Source organism: Labeo rohita, chromosome 6 (assembly GCF_022985175.1).
Source record: "Labeo rohita strain BAU-BD-2019 chromosome 6, IGBB_LRoh.1.0, whole genome shotgun sequence".
NCBI lineage: Eukaryota > Metazoa > Chordata > Actinopteri > Cypriniformes > Cyprinidae > Labeo > Labeo rohita.
In genome coordinates this window covers 24,975,381-24,992,268 of record NC_066874.1, presented here as the reverse complement: position 1 = coordinate 24,992,268, position 16,888 = coordinate 24,975,381, and the positions used below count along the sequence as shown (strand labels likewise).

The window sequence follows — 16,888 nt, the reverse complement described above, 5'->3', positions numbered from 1 at the left end:
TCGTCAATAGCAATTTGTGAAGGGATTTCAGACCACAGCCGAGCATATTTGACTGGGGTAACCTGCTCCTGAGGGTCACGGTCTACATGCATGTGCAGCATCATGCGGCAGAATGAGGCTCTGAGGTCAAACGGCAAGTCTTCATCTGACATGCAACGCAGGATCAGATCCACATCCAGTTGGGCTGATATCTTATTAATGGCCAGGTATTGCCGATCCAGACACATTCGTGCAAACAAGTTCAGCTGATACCTGACAAAAAGACGTTACTATTACACTTCTGCATCCATTTGTCAAAAAAGTAGGCTTGTGTGTGTGCATACCTGTAATAATTAATAACTTCCTGGTCCTCCGAGTGTCCATCTTTGGCGTCCTGTGCAAGCTCTCTGATGCTTTTACTCTTCATCTCTCCTCTACTGTCCTTCCAGAACAACCATACCTCCTCCTCATCCTCCTCTTCCTCCTCTGCGCTCTCGCCAAGCACTGCTCCCGCCACCTCAAACCGTGACAACACAAGCCTGACACACAAACACACACACACACATTCACTCAATAATACACCCACAGACGTCTAGACATGGGCTAACTATTTTTAACGCTTCATGCATTTGAATCAGTGTTGATGGGATGTTCTGATTTGCCATCAATCATGTCACAGAATAATAGTCAGTGTAGGGGCTGTACTTGGTTTCGATGAGGATGTCTGCATTGGCTGGGTCCAGCACAGCATTACAAATGAGTTCTTGTGTGACAGGGATGGATTTATTCATTGACACACACAGATCTGACAAGTAGTCCAGAAATCTAGAAAAACAAGAACAAAGAATTCAGGATAACATGTGAAAACTATCATAAATTTATCAATTTGATCGTACTTATATTTTTTACTACCGTTTAGTCTCACCAGCATCTCTGTACTAGTTTGAACTTAAGATGAATCACTTTCATTCTAACATTTATCTTTTGTTTGTAGCTTTAGATGAAAGGGTCTGCTAAATGAATAAATGTAAATGACCAAGAACATTTATGCAGATATATTTTCGCACACCTGGGCTGTAAATGACCAAGAACATTAATGCAGATATGTTTTCACACACCTGGGCTCTCTGTTCTTGCGGACCAGGCTGACGAAGGTGTCTATCTCGGCTGCAGTGATGTGTTTCTCTAGAAGCTTTCTGTTGTTGTGCAGCAGGGCTGTGATAGTGTCTTCAGCAAGCACATCATATCCTATCTGCTTCTGCATGAAGCGGAACTGCTTTGCTATGTACTCCTAGAGACAAAAAGTCAGAGAATGAGAAAATATTGCACATAGTGCATGTAGTATAAAAGGTTGTGACTGTATTTTGTAGTACCAATAGCTTTACAATTAGTTTAGTCTACCTGATTTTTGCGATAGTCTTGCTGTGAGTGACGCAGGACTCTGTAGCAGAGCCGACAGATGTGACGAAAGGGTGCGTGACGTTGGTCTGCGAGCTCTTCCAGTCGCAACATAGGGCCGTCCCCACTATCGGTGAATGGGGCCTGCAGCAGCTTGAATATCTGGTCCGTCACAGCACAAGATAAATTAAACGGTCATTTAAATGTCAGTGAGATGTTTTAAAACTGAACCTAAGACGTGATATAATAAGCACCTGTTTGAGTATGTTCTGCTCTCTCATGAGTTTCTGTCGCTCTCTGTTAGGTTTGTTGACTGTGATCTCCAGCACATCCTGAGCACTGCTGGGAATGTCCACTACGAAATATACCAGATCCTCCAGCAGCTTTGTCACTGACCTTGTGTAAGAGAGTGATTGGGAGTTGTGTGTTTTTTTTAAGTGTAAAAAGATTTAAAAGCAACTCTGGGTAATAAGACTTGTATGGCTTAATATAACTTAAATGATTTCTCTTATTGAAATATGCAGTAGAAAACCCACATAGTTTTATACATATTTTCAACTATGGAGGGGACACCATTATTTTGATTACGTCAAATGGTTGCACTCTGGGAGCTACTGGCACTACCTGTTGCTATTTTTACTGCAACACAATTTGGTAAGCTCATTTAGTAGCTGCTTTCTACTAAAAGTGGAAAGAACAAAGATGTGGGTCTTTAGAAAGTTTTATTCGTCCAGAGGCATCTTCCCATTCTTTTCTCCTCTTCTTATCGCTAAGAAAGCAGTGAAGACTTACATCGCTTCTCTTGTTGCGCTTAGACTTAAAATTACAACCAAAAGCAGCACAATGTGGCATTGTATCAGTATTTTATTTTCTAAGTTGTGTTTCACTAAAAATGACAACAGGGAGTGCCAGTAGCTCAACAAGTGCAACCACTGATTTTTTAAATAACGTAAGTCTTTCATGGGTTTTCTACTACATCTGTCAGTAATTTTATTTATAACTTAAATTCATCATTTACATTATATTAAGCCATACAAGTCTTAATACCCGGGTTCCCTTCAAAGAATTAGCATAAATATGGATTGGTTAAAAACATTACAAAGCAGAAATGCAAGGAAATGAAAGAAAAATGGAAATAAATCACAGATGATCAGACGACAGTTGAATAGATGGATGAAATCATGAATGAAAAGTAGAGAAACAGATGAACAAAAGAAGTATAGAAAGACAGGAATATGAATGTAAAAAAACGTGAAATGGAAGGATAAATAGAAAGATTAATAAATGGTTGAAAAGAGAATGAAAGGACGAATACAGCGCCTGATGACTGAATGAATGGATAGCTAGATGGTTGAAGGAAAGAAGGACAGATAAATAGATGGATAGGTGGATGAATAGATGGATTGATGGATGGGTGGATGGAACGAAGAAAGAACTGAAGGAAGAAAGGACAGACAGATGGATGGATTGATGGATGAAAATACTGATGGATGGATAAATTAATGGATAGATAATAAAAGAAGAAAAAAACAAACAGATGTGGAAATGGATGGATGGAAAAAGGTCATATGGACAGAAGAATGAATGAATGAATGAATGAAAAGATGAATAAATGTTTTAAAAGAAAGAACGAAAGGAAGATGGATAGATGGATGGATGGATGGATGGATGGATGGATGTTTAAGCAAAAGGGACAGACAGATGAACAGATGAATGTATGACCAGAAAAGAGACAGATGGACCGACGAATGGACCAATGGATGGATGACTGAATGGTTTAAGGAAAAGAGACAGATGAATAGATTGATGGATGGATGGACAGATAGATGGATGACTGAATGGTTTAAGGAAAAGAGAGATGGACAGACAGATGAATAGATTGATGGATGAATGGATGACTGGATGGTTGTAGAAATAGAGACAGATGGACAGACGGATGGATGGATGGATAGATTGATGGATGACTGAATGGTTTAAGGAAAAGAGAGATGGACAGACAGATGAAAAGATTGATAGATGGATGGATGAATGGATGAATGGATGACTGGAAGGTTGTAGAAATAGAGACAGATGGACAGACAGATGGATGGATGAATGGATGAATGGATGACTGGATGGTTGTAGAAATAGAGACAGATGGACAGACGGATGGATGACCGAATGGTTTAAGGAAAAGAGACAATTGGACAGACAAATGAAGAAATGGATGGAAGGATGGATGGTTGGATAGATGGACGGATGAATGGATGACTCATTGGTCGAAGGAAAAGAGACAGATGGACAGACAGATTAATAGGTGCATGTATGGATTGATGGATGGATGGATGAATGGATGACTGGATGGTTGAAAGAAAAGAGACAGATGGACAGGCAGATGAATAAATGAGTGGATGGACGGATGGGTGGGTGGATGAATGGATGACTGGATGGTTGAAGGAAAAGAGACAGATAGACAGACAGATGAATAGATGGGTGGATGAATGAATGGATGACTGGATGGCTGAAGGAAAAGGACAGTGAAAAGTGATGAATAAATGATTAAACGATAGAAGGACAGACAGACTGATGGGTCATAATGGGTGAAGGAAAGATAGACAGGCAAAGGGACAAAAGGATTGTTGGATGGATAACTGAATGTATAGACAGATGGATGGATGGATGGATGGACAGATGTACACATCGACCTCTACCTCCTCTCATTCTGTGTGATGGTACCCTTCTCCAGTTTGGCTGCAATGGAAGCTAAGACTTTACTAGCATCATTAGCAAAATCCAGATCGCGAACCTCAGCTGGAGAAACTGGCACTATAGCAAAAGCCTCTTTATCTTCCTTCAGAGGAGACGTTCCTATCTGAGACACAAATATAGAGTAAAGGAGACACACTTCAGAGGGTCCATAAACCAATGCTAGTCATACACATACAGAAACTCACTCACTCTGAGCATGACCGGTTTCTCTTCCTCTTTATCTATTGGCTGGTTGGTGCTGTGGACCCATGTATTGGTGCAGAGATGCCTGAGCCTCACGTATGAGTTTCTGACAAGCGCAATCCAAAATACAGCACATTTAATACACATGTACTTAATCAGGAGTCAAAAGAAGTCACAATCTCGCAGTACCTTGGCACAAGCGAGTCTCCGCCTCTCAGAGTAGTGGGGTCAAGCTCAAAGATCGACGATATGTCATTCCCATCAGGAACGGACACCAGCGTGTACATAACCTTGTCCTGAGGATTACGTGCACGTGCTCGCATTACTTCATGCTCCGAATCCAGCTGCGAGAGAAACAATTGATCAACGGCTCAGTCGGCGTTCACTTAAACTGACAAGTTTTGGCTAAGCTAATGTGTGTTGAAATAAGAGCGATAAGATAAAGAGACCCTCAAATGCCTCACACTATGAATTCATTAAAAGCTCAGATTAAAGGGGAGAAGCACACACACACGCAGCCACACACGCTCTCAAGCACACACTCACAGAGGAACGGGTCTCCAGGCATTCTTCTTCATAGTCTGGATTTACCTAATCACAATAAGGTGAGAACAATTAGAGATAAAAGTAGCAAATTATGTACTCTGCTCTTGCTAACACCAAGCTCTCTAAATAGACACACTATGATGTATCTGCATGTGCGTTTGTGTGTGAATTCTTATTCCGGGTAGCATATCAGTCTAACCTCTGCAGCGAGGTAATGGCCGGTGGCCAGGTGTTTGAACCTAAAAAGACTGTTCCAGTAGCCGGCTCCGCCTCTGCAGGGATCATGCTGAACCACCTGAAAAGCATCCATGCATCTGTTTAGGTTCCCAAATCGACAGTATAACACATACACCTGTTCAATTTCGCAAAGTTAAGTCCTTAACTTACCTCTACTTCCCAGAGTGCTTTACTACTAGTGGCAGAGGTTGCAGACTGGCGCCCAGTGGTACGTAAAAAGACATACTGCTTTTTCCGGTGTTCGTCGCATGTCAGAAACTTCTCCTGCTCCGCATGGAACAGCCTCACCACATCACCCTGATAAAATGTACTTCATTAAAAAGTCATAAATACTAATTCTAGTCAAATACAGGCCTTAAAAAGGAAAGAAAAAGTAAATGTGAAGGTCACTGCTTGTGCAGTGTGGATGTGAAACATACTCCTTTCAAGACAACCTCCTGGTTGTCGCTCCATTTCATGAAGAGAACAATTTTCCAACTGGTGGTGCAGTTGACTGAATTCACCTGAGAGAGAAAAATATAATGGAATACAGCAGTGGTTCTCAACCTATGGAGCCTAAGCAAACCTCCAAAGAGGCTTTAAGATGATTGAAAATAATTAAAATAGCATAAAACGAGCATTAAAATAAACTAGAACTCATGTCATTCCAAAACCGTAAGACCTTCATAAAATTACGGTTGAACCGTTAATGTCACATGGACTCTTTTAACTATATCTTTACTACCTTTCTGGGTCTTGTACGTGTCAGTTGCGCTGCAGTTTATGCAGGGTCAGAAAGTCCTCAGATTTTTTAAAAATATCTTAATTTGTGTTTTGAAAATGAATGAAGGTCTTACGGGTTTGGAACGACATGAGGGTGAGTAATTATTGAGTAATTTTCATTTTTGGGTGAACTAACCCTTTAACCCAGACTGTCAAGATTTAAGGCATTTTTGTCCAAAATTGAATTTCAAAAACAAAATATTCATTTTATTTTTAGATAACTGAATCAATGACCAAATTAAACATGCAATGGATTGAGGTCATGTGGCACTGTTTATGTGATGCTGTCAAAATACTTCATTGAAACATTTATCATTACATTCTACTTTTAAAAATTGTAGGCAGTATGTAATATATATACTAGGGATGTAATGATAACAAAATCTCCTGATACAATAATATCACGATATGAAGTCCACAATAAGAAATTATTGCGATATTTAAAAAAAAAAAAGACAAATGAAGACTTTTTTTTTTTTTTTTTTTTTTTTTTTTTGTACGTTAAAGTTAAATTATTCTATCTAATGCACTTTGAAAGTTCAAAATTAAAATCTCCAACCCATGTTTTTAACTTAAAAAACTTCAGTCAGTCAACTGACTTGTACCAGAACTTTAAAGGGGACTCAGCCCTCTTTTTATTTGTGGTATACTGTTTCAGACTAAACTACATTCACACTGGTGTTTTAGGAAGCCAAACAAATTAGAAAATAATAATAATAACAACAATTTTATATTATTGTTATTCCTATGGCAGTAATAGCCATATATTTTAAAACAACTGCACTGTAAAATTAATGAAAATTAATATTTCATAGGTACATTATATTTGCTTCACACTACTCTACAGAAAATACAATACTTCTCCCCTGATTTGTACACTTGAAAGAGATATTTAGAATTCTGACTGCAGTAACGTTACCCATTTAAACCACCATCTGTCAGCAATTCATACTGCACTTCTAAGCTTTTATTTTGACGAAAAACTCCAGCTTCAGTGAAAACAGGCTTACAAAAATGTGTCTCACTACAAATTTAGTGAAATGCTGTAATCATCTGCTGCGAAAATAAAGCATAACTGGTGGCCGTTGCATTCCCAAACGCGCGCTAAACTTGCAGCACATGCAGTAAATGAGTTCACTGCATTCAATGTGAACTGAGCTGTTCTGAGGTGCGGAAAACACCGGAATGAAGTGTGTGCTTTGCTTTTAAATGCAAAGAGAAACCAGACTTGATGAAAGGATTAAGCCATATTAAGTTTCGGTTTTAGTTAATTTGACAGATACTGTGCCCTGATACTTTTTGTACTGATACTGTTTGCCCGGAAGACTTAGTGTTTCATATCGTCACGTGACCACGATAATATCGAGACAGTTTTGCTATCGCAATACCATGATATTGATAATACTGTTACATCCCTAGTATATACTGTACAGTATGCAATAAACTAGTATTCCATTGACATAGCCATGTGTATATATGTGTAATTTACTTCATTGCACCCTGGATTATCAACAAGTTGATGGCTACTGGCATGAAGCGGCTGTCCGGCGTTTACAGGGTTCAACACAACCTTATCTCCAATGACCACCTGAAAAACACATTAACAAACACAAAACATAACAAGTGGAACTTTAATGGGTGTTTATGTAAGTACAAGAAGAAAGGCTACACAGTAAATCAAATTAATAATCAAGATTACAGTGGCTGTTTTGCAGAGGTTGATGATGTACTCACATTGTCTCCAATGGAACGGAGCTTATAGAAGGGTTGGATGTAGAACCACGAGCCTTCATTCCCTGCAGCATCCAGGGTTACACGCATGGCATTCTTCTCAAGAAGAGCCGGTAAGCGCTTATTTACCGTCAAATACTTATTACTCTTCAGATGGAGAAGCTGCAAATATGTGTGAACGATTACACAATTAATTTGACTGCTAAATATTCTACATATTAAATGTTCAATATTATACAGACAATTATCTAAGTAATATTTGTGCTCATGTGATTTACCTGGATGACGTTGCCATACTGAATGACTGTTCCTAAAAGCTTTTTGTTCTCCGATTCATTTTGTTTCTTTTCTAAATCAGCAGCATGCTAAAGAAAGCACAGTGAGATATGAAAGAATGAGAGAAAAATAAGAAAACTGCAATCTGGACATGTTGCAGGCCAGGCTCAAACCTGCATTTCCCATATGAACACCAGAACCCCACGTAAGCAGATGCAGTAACTATTGCTCTTGAGAACACCTGAGGGAGCTTTATAGCAGTTGATAAATTGCTGAACTGTCCTCCAAAAAAGGCCGTTGAGCAGTAAATAAACTTAGCTGTCTTTAAAGACGTCTTGTAACACTGTTCAGATGGCGCATCACAATCATTCTTCACAATCTTTTTCATGTACAAGCACATCTTTTTTTATTTGTCAGCAACTTTTCTGCATTCTATGTATATATAAGGTCATAAGCAGAGGCTGAACCAACTGCAGGCTGAAGTCATAAAGTCTAGCAGGTTGTTAATTTAGCCAAGCAATCACATAAGTGTCTTACATCATCTTGAAAATGTGGTTAATGTGGTCAGCCGGGGGGTGAAAACGTTTTGAATTTAAGATCAGGGTAAATTTAGCTAATTTTGTCTTCTGGGAAACATATAACTATCTCTGAAGTGCAGTACTAAATAAAAAAAATATGATATTTAGGCAAAATAAGAAAAATGTACACATCTCCATTCTGTTCAAAAGTTTTCAACCCCCAGCTCTTAATGCATGTGTCTTTTTCTTCTGGAGCATCAGTGGGTGTTTTAACCTTTTGTAATAGTTGCATATGAGTCTCTCAAAATCATAAAGTCATTGTTGGAAAAGGTTCAAACACCCAAAAATGCTGGAAACCAAAGAATCTGTGGGACCAAGGATTTTTTTTTAATAAATTCAACAATTATTTTCTCTTGTGCACTATATGTAAACATCTTTTATGTGAAATATCTTCTTCAGGTCAGTACTAAATAAACAATAACATGCATTTTGTATGATCCCTCTTATTTTGGTAAAATAATTAACATTTTGTAGATTCTGAAAGGGGATGTAAACTTTTGACCTCAACTGATATATGGAGAAAAATCCTGGAATGTTTTCCTCAAAACCTAAATTTCTTTTTTACTGAAAAAAGAATGATATGAACAACTTGGATGACATGGCGGTGAGTAAACTGTCAGGAAATTTTTATTCTGGAAGTGAACCTCATCCCTTTCTTACAGACTTCAAGCTCGCATTAAGCACAATATGGAACAAAACATCTGTCACTACCACCATCTCATTTTATATTTAACATTGTAGCTCAGGATAGTTGTTATTGAAGGGTTTAGGACTGTGTATGTTCATGTTGTGCCATTAGCCAATCATTTGAGGTGTGGATATTCTAGACCAGCAATTACTGTGTTACTCTAAAGTAGCGAAGAGGAATTCCCTATATTAATATAAACAAACAGCTCATGTCCGTGGCCAGGAAAAGACTAAGCTTTGCACTCACATGGAGTTTGTTGAGCAGAACAGTATCTGTGGTGCTGGTTCCTCCAGGTTTGGCAGCTTTCCAGAACTGTTTCTGTGCCGAGTATCTGTTCATGGGACACAGTCTGAACAGACAGTCTACAGAGATAGAAGGAGTGAAAGAACACATTTCATCACAGCACAGAGAAACAAAACACACATACAATCACACTGTGTTTTAAACACACACACACAGCCTTCAAAACCTGCTAATGAGGATGACAAGGTGATCATAAAAGGTAAGGAAGAAAATCTGTATGAAAATCAATATGTAAACTCTGCGTCTGTGTGGTTTGAGCGTACATGTACATAACTGTTGAAAAGGACTAGTCTCCTCGTATCAGATGCAAAAAAACGTCCTATTCAACAGCACGTAATTAAAAAACAAACGTAAATTCACAAGGTTGTAAAATGACTGAAAACACACACGGACAGTATTTTCAATACGAGCTACATGCATAAAAGTGAAAATGCAATTCTTCTTTCCAGCAGAACTCCAGTCTTACCAAATAAGGAGAGAGGGGGAGTCAGAGATAGACAGACTGACAGAAAGAGAGAGAGAGAGAGAAAGAGAGAGAATCTGGTCTCTGTTTCTAGTTTCTTGAGATTGGGCTGATAAAACACCAAAAAGCTCTGGGGTCATTGGAGGAATGTAGAACACACTCTCATATGAAAACAACAGTGTTTAAGAGGAAATATATTTCTGTATTTTTCATCAGAAACTACATAACGCTAATACACCGGTGTTGCCATGGGTGGTTGCCAGGGTGTTACTTACTGGTTCTAAGTAAAAAGACACCATACACCAAGCTTGAGTGCCTGCTACAATGCTAGTATATTTTGCTCACTTATCATCTGCCAGATGAAAATCATAAGTTTGTTCACTTAGAAATGAATGCATATCCAAAACAAATATATTCATGTAATAATAACAATAGAAAACGAACCATCACATGCTTCCAGTTTGCTTTGGTGTGTGTTTATATTTGAAGGAAATAGTGTGCATTCCTCTCTACGGGGGCCCACTGACCATCAGACAATTATCTTTCCTTCTCTCCCTCCCTCCATCACAGACTCAAGCACATTGTGCAAGGTTTATTTATCAGCAGGGCTGAGTTATTGAGATAAATGCATTCGACATAGAAATAGATAAAAGTTAAAGGGATAGTTCCTTATGTTACTCAAACAGAAAAACAAAATTTATTGTTAATTTAATTATTAATATGCTACTGTTTAAAAGTTTGTAAGACTTTTCAATACTTTTATTCAGCAAGGATGCATTAAATTGATCCTAAGTGATTGCAAAAACACTTCTAATGTTACAAAATCCTGAAATCCTGAAAAAATACATAATTTCCAGAAAAACATTAAGCAACTGTCAATATTGACAATAATAAAAAAAAATGTTGCTTGAGCACCAAATCAGCATATTAGAATCATAGAATGCTATCACAGAAATAAATTACATTTTAAAATATATTAAAATAGAAAAGCATTATGTTAAATGGTAAAAACTAAATGGGTGGGAATCTTTCGGTACCTCGCGATTCTATTCAAATCGATTCTTGGGGTCACAATTCGATTAAAAAATCGATTCACGATTTTTTTATATAGTATGGGTAGTCCTGACTCAAAAAAATCAGTGTTTCGTATTAACTATTAACTTCCTAGTAAATCTAAAATACTTTACACTTCCCATCAGGGATGTGTCCGAATGTGATTACACCGTGTTCAAGCAAAAAATGACATATACTACGAAACCCCTAAATACGAAATGGGAGGAGAAAGTATATTTCAGTGCTTTCTCTCACAATTATATCATTGTATAATTTTACTGTACACAAATTGCAGGCATCAGTGATCCGGGTTAATATCCGGGGCACTGAAACCGCAAAAGATCAATAATTAATATAATATTTTTCCAAACACTTGCCCGTGCTGAAAATGAGGCAGGATGTATTTGTTTTGCCTCCTCCAGTGCTGTTGCTGTTTTGTTCCAACAACATCTTGCTACTATTATTATTATATTAACTAGAAAATCCATTTTTGAAATTTGTGAATCGATGCGACTGAATTGCGACTCAAATGTGAACAGATTTTTTTCCCTCCACCCCTAGTAACAACATTCACATTATTACTGTTTTTTTTCTGTTTTAATGAAATCAATGCAAAAGTCTTATCGACCCCAGATTGCACTTATTCAATTATTCAAACTAGGTTCACAGAATTTGGTTACAGAAACCAATGGTATTTGGTGTCACTGAAGTCAAAAATGGTTTGTTTTATGTCCAACTGAGTATAAAATTTAAGAGCTGTGGTGGTGAGGATGATTGGCAATTAATACTGCAATTAATAATGACTAATAATGTATTTTCCTCACAGGAATTGGAATATAGCATAAAATCTAGTAAAGTTTTTTAAACATTGTTGCTACATCACTAATTTTTATGGTCATATTATGTCTTTTATGGTGTATATTTTAATGTTTTTTGTCGTATGGTCTTGGCAAGTTCATTTTTCAGAAGTTTGTGGGTACAGACCAGGGTTGCCAGGTTTTCACAACAAAACCCGCCAAACTGCTACTCAAAACTTGCCCAAAACTAGCCCAATCGCGTTTCATGGGGGGGTTTCCATTAAAAATTGCATTTTTGGTGAGGTTCCCCTGGTAAATGCACATTCCAGAGCATAAATATCAAGTTATTGGAGTCGCTTCAACCCGAGGACATGAAAAACAACCCGTGGCAACAATGTTAAAGTAGCCTAATTCCGCGGTTAAACCGCAGACTTGGCAACACTGGTACAGACATCTGTCGTGGGCAATCTTGGCAGTTTTTTTAAGGTTTTTAAAATATTGTTTATATCGATATCAGAATTACATCATATCGACTGAAATTATTGTGATATTTTGCCATATCGTCCAGCCTACATGCATACATCTCACTGTATGTTTTTGTTGTATGGAAAAGAGCAGAAGAAAGAAGGTCATGTATTGTTTGAACAACTTGGATGAGTCTTTTATGACAGGATTTTTTATTCAGGGGCAAACTATTTCTTTTACATTCAGTAGCCAACTAGTGATGGAAACCAGTACACATCGAGGTATACACGTACTCACTCACACACCTACTCCTGATGTAGCTTCTCAGTGTCACCAGCAGATGCATTTTAAGTGATGTGGGGAGTTTAGAGGGCAGTCGCCTTCAAACACACACAATCTAGCGAGCGGCCTTTGAAGTACATTCATTTTTCAAGTCCTTTAACTAAGCAGTCCTGCACTTTCTGTGCTGGTAACAATTTCCACAGCAAAGTAAACGTCCACAGAAACATCCACAAGCTTTGGAATACAATGGTATATTAATTCCAAAGAATGAAGGATGATTTGCTAAATTAAGTGGTGTTTATGAAGATGACAAACTTTTCTCTAGAGTATGTGTGACCTTTGACTTCAAAGCCCAGTTTAAGTAACTGAACTTCCTGTCTTAACTGAAAATAATCCAGTGTAACATCCACACAAACACACACACACACACACACACACAATCTGCTCACCCCTGAACTTCTTGGGTGGGTTGTTCAGGTCTCCCGCATCTGGTTGGACAACACATCGGTCATCAACCAACCTGTATGAAATAATAAACAAGAGTGTTACTTTGTAGAAGTTTGCACTTTTGGTTTGTCTGAGCGTGTTTGAGTGAGTAAATAATGGTGTGCACTTGTAAGTGTGCGCCTGTATTTAGCCTTTTTTGGCCCAAAGCAGCAGCTTACTGGACATAATCCAAATTCCACGACTAGTCAGCCAAAAACACAGACACACACACATACACAGGGTTGAACTGCTGACAGCTGGTTATTCTTATCTACACATCAAAGATTAGCATTCATCCACAGCAAACTTAATGCAGTTTTGATGTTTAAAGTGTTTAGATCACCTAAATATTAAAAATGCAACTACAGTTAATTGAGACTGATGATCTATATTATGCATACGCTATTTAAAATATCTTCTGAAGTCATATCATAGGTTCGTTTGATAAAGAGAGTAAAAATTATGTTGATTCTGACTGAAAAGCTTGCTTTAAAAATCTTACACACACTGCCAAACATCTCCTTTTGTGTTTAATGAAAGAAAAAAAGTCATCTAAGTTTCCAAAGACATGTGGGTGAGTAAATGATTCCAGAATCTTTGGGTGAACTATTCCTTTAAGATTTCTGTCAGCAGAAAACAGAATGTTGAGGAATTAATGGAAAAAGAGTGTTTGGACTTCAAACGAATCAGCTGGTTATGCTTGTTAATCATTTATTTGCTGTAGTAATCACTCTTGGAACAAATTCATTTGAAATGTCCTGCTCATAATATCCGCTAATCTGCTCTCAATTACATTTTATAAACGTTATTTCAAAGCATTATATCATAACAGGGAGTGTCAGTCAACTCACCCCAGAGTGCTTATGAAGCCACTGGTAGATCCTTCAGCATAAAGGGAGCACACGTCCCCAATGTGCAGGAAACTTGACATTTTATCCACCATGGCAACCACTCCACCACCTGCAGAGGTCAGAGGTCATGACAAGGTCTATGTGCCGGTTTATCATTAAGCAAGCAAGCTAACAGCTCTAACTATAAAAATACCTATAGATTTACAAAAGTAAAGCAACATATATGATGTCCGGTTAGAAGTGTCATTCACTAGTACATACTAGTACATAGTACATAATACAAATACACAACATTTTCAAATAGAACATACGTAAATAAATAAAAGCTCTCCAGAGCTCTTTAAACAGAATGTTTTGACAAAACAAAGGAAGAATATTCATGTCTAAGCCAATTTGATGTCTTCAAACACAGCATAATTGACTTAAAACCACAAGCATGAACTAAATAACAACATGTGATTGGAAATGTCAAATATTCAATCATTGGTAACCCATGAAGCGAAGAAAAACAAAAAAAGCTGCACTCTAAAACTGATTGCTGGATCTTCATTCTTTTGTTATTATGGTTTAAGCTGAATCCGTTCTAAATATACATTATTACATAATACTTATACAGCATGGGCCTTTTCACATTCTCGGTTCCAACTCAGCTTATCCCAAAAGTTATTTATTAACTTTACTCAACCCTCATTTCAAGTCCAGTGCATTGCAATACCATACTGAAACACACATTCAGCGTCAAATTTGCAACTGACATACTACAATATCAAAGTACATTTGAATGCTTATAAAATATAAAATACAAAAATGGATTCCATTTAAATGAACTTAAACTCTTTTGAATCTATGTGCTAAATAATAATAGTAACACTTTACATTAAGGTGTCATTTGTTAACATTAGTAAGTATTAACTAACATGAACGAACAATGAACAATACATTTATTTCACTATTTATTAATTTTTGTTAAAAAATACAGTCGTTCATTGTTTGCTCATGTTAGTTCACAGTGCACTAACTAATGTTAACAAACACAACTTGTGCTTTTAATAATGCATTAGTAAATGCTGAAATTAACCTTAACTAAGATGAATAAATGCTTCAGAAGTATTGCTAATTAATTAATATGATAAATCTGTTATCTAAAAGTACTTATTTTGTTTTGATAAAGTAATATTTAAAAAAAAGATGCTGTATTATTTCTCTGGTAGTATTTTTTGTAAATGGTATTACACATTTTCAGACTTAAATACTATAATAGCTCTATCATCACTTTGTCCACTTTAAAAACTGTGGTTTATCCAACATATTAAGACATGGAGACATGTCTGTACAACACGTTTGCTGTATGACAAAAAGAAACTGGATTTGTGAGCATGCTGTATTCTCAGTTCCATGTAACTCCTTTGACGACTGTATCATCACCACATATTCTTCCTGTTACTACTAGATTTGATTAACAAATGATTAGCCAACCAAACCGTTAATATGAACAGAGAGAGAGAGAGAGAGAGAGAGAGAGAGAATGCGGAGGAGGGATTTGCATGTGAATTTTTATCTACCTACAAAGCAAAAAAAGCATACAAAAACTGTTCTTTGTTTTACATGAAAAAGTATGCATTTGTAACATTACTTATTGCGCGACTTGCAGCTTAATCTGGTGCTGTTGCAAGCATAATGCAGATTCTGTCCCATCTTATCTACTGAACATCTGCAGATCGTCCGTCTTGACAACAGAAACTAATTCAATTTTCTAGCCTTGTCAACAATGTTAAAACGAAGAAAGACAGTTTTAAGCCCATGCATGTACACATTAACTTTATCCAGCAAACGCATTTGTGAAAATCTGAGTCATTTTATGAACTGCGTGTCCTAAATGCGATTAAACTAACGGAACCAGACCTCTTCTTGACTTCATCATAACATTGTTTTGGATTATTGCGTTAAACAGCATAAAACATCATCTCCGGCCAGCTAATTCACTTTTATCTTCCTCGCTGAGTTTGTATCTTTTTCTCTTTCTATATACGAGTTTCTCATGGCAGTTTTTCTAACCTAGGGGCGGGTTCAGCAGGGCGCGCGATGCTCTCCGGCAGATAAGATAAATATTTAATAAATCATAATTCATGAACAAAACTCTTAGTAGTCCGTTTATTCTTGTGTAGTTTCTCTCTCACCTCTCTCCGACGAAGTTGGAGGAAAAGTTTCCGCGGTATTTTCCCAAACGTTTCGTCCTCTGTTTGAGAAAGTTATTATCCCGACTCTTCATAGAGTCCAGCAGCGGTCCATCGCCCCGATGTTCGTCTCTTTTCGGCTTGCCGAGTGACTCTGTAAACAGTGAAGTACGCTGGGATTCTGGGAAATGGTGTTTCGGAGGTACCACGCTACGGTCATTTCGATATTCTACAGCATTCGAGAACTACAAGACCCAGAATTTCCCTTTCATTTGACTAAATTTAGTAGTTCTTGTAAACGGTCTATAGAGACTATGTAGACAAACTGCATTTATTTATAGCCAAAATATACAAAAATATGTAAGCAGCGGTAACAAGTGATGTAACAGATTTGGAAATATTTGTCTGCTAATGGTTTTGATAAACGTGCACCACTGCCGTTGTGCAAAATCACTATAACCTAAATCACATGCAGCTCTGTTTGAATTACCTGCACACTGTAAAAACAATTTGTTGAGTCAGCTTAAAATAATTTGTAACCTGGCTGCCTTAAAATTTTAAGTTCAGTCAACTCAAAAAGAGTTTATTCAACTTGAAATGTTAAATTATACTAAGTGACAACTTAGATATTTGAGTTGAATCAACTTTAAAATTTTAAGGCAGCTGGGTTACTTACCCATCTGTTAAGTTTAGCAAACACAAATATCTAAGTTGACTAAACTTATTTTAGTTGACTGAACTTAAAATTTTAAGGCAGCAGGGTAACAAATTATTTTAAGATGACTCAACAAATTGTGTTTCTGATTACATGTAATCTGGATTATGTAATTAGAAATATTTTATTTTAATTATCACTTTGTAGGGTATTTCTATGTCTTAAGATGGCTT

General features: G+C 37.2%; 1 protein-coding gene across 11 annotated transcripts in view; it reads right to left on the bottom strand.

The window, feature by feature from the left end:
• Window positions 1-16,158, bottom strand: part of itpr1a (inositol 1,4,5-trisphosphate receptor, type 1a) — a 38,452-nt gene extending 22,294 nt beyond the window's left edge. For 7 of the 11 annotated variants that reach the window (XM_051112444.1, XM_051112445.1, XM_051112446.1 and 4 more), the window contains exons 1-20: window positions 16,004-16,158; window positions 13,827-13,935; window positions 12,939-13,009; window positions 9,373-9,488; window positions 7,863-7,949; window positions 7,588-7,746; window positions 7,343-7,441; window positions 5,511-5,594; window positions 5,242-5,388; window positions 5,054-5,149; window positions 4,855-4,899; window positions 4,498-4,652; window positions 4,315-4,414; window positions 4,068-4,228; window positions 1,632-1,773; window positions 1,381-1,539; window positions 1,098-1,270; window positions 685-804; window positions 324-518; window positions 1-252 (exon numbers count right to left, since the gene is read on the bottom strand). In XM_051112444.1, coding sequence (XP_050968401.1) covers window positions 1-252; window positions 324-518; window positions 685-804; window positions 1,098-1,270; window positions 1,381-1,539; window positions 1,632-1,773; window positions 4,068-4,228; window positions 4,315-4,414; window positions 4,498-4,652; window positions 4,855-4,899; window positions 5,054-5,149; window positions 5,242-5,388; window positions 5,511-5,594; window positions 7,343-7,441; window positions 7,588-7,746; window positions 7,863-7,949; window positions 9,373-9,488; window positions 12,939-13,009; window positions 13,827-13,918 — 2,453 coding nt within the window. In that variant the 5' untranslated portion in view covers window positions 13,919-13,935; window positions 16,004-16,158. The remainder of the gene's footprint in view (window positions 253-323; window positions 519-684; window positions 805-1,097; window positions 1,271-1,380; window positions 1,540-1,631; window positions 1,774-4,067; window positions 4,229-4,314; window positions 4,415-4,497; window positions 4,653-4,854; window positions 4,900-5,053; window positions 5,150-5,241; window positions 5,389-5,510; window positions 5,595-7,342; window positions 7,442-7,587; window positions 7,747-7,862; window positions 7,950-9,372; window positions 9,489-12,938; window positions 13,010-13,826; window positions 13,936-16,003) is intronic. The other 4 variants (XM_051112447.1, XM_051112450.1, XM_051112454.1 and 1 more) reach the window with 2 other exon arrangements.
• Window positions 16,159-16,888: the final 730 nt, after the last annotated feature.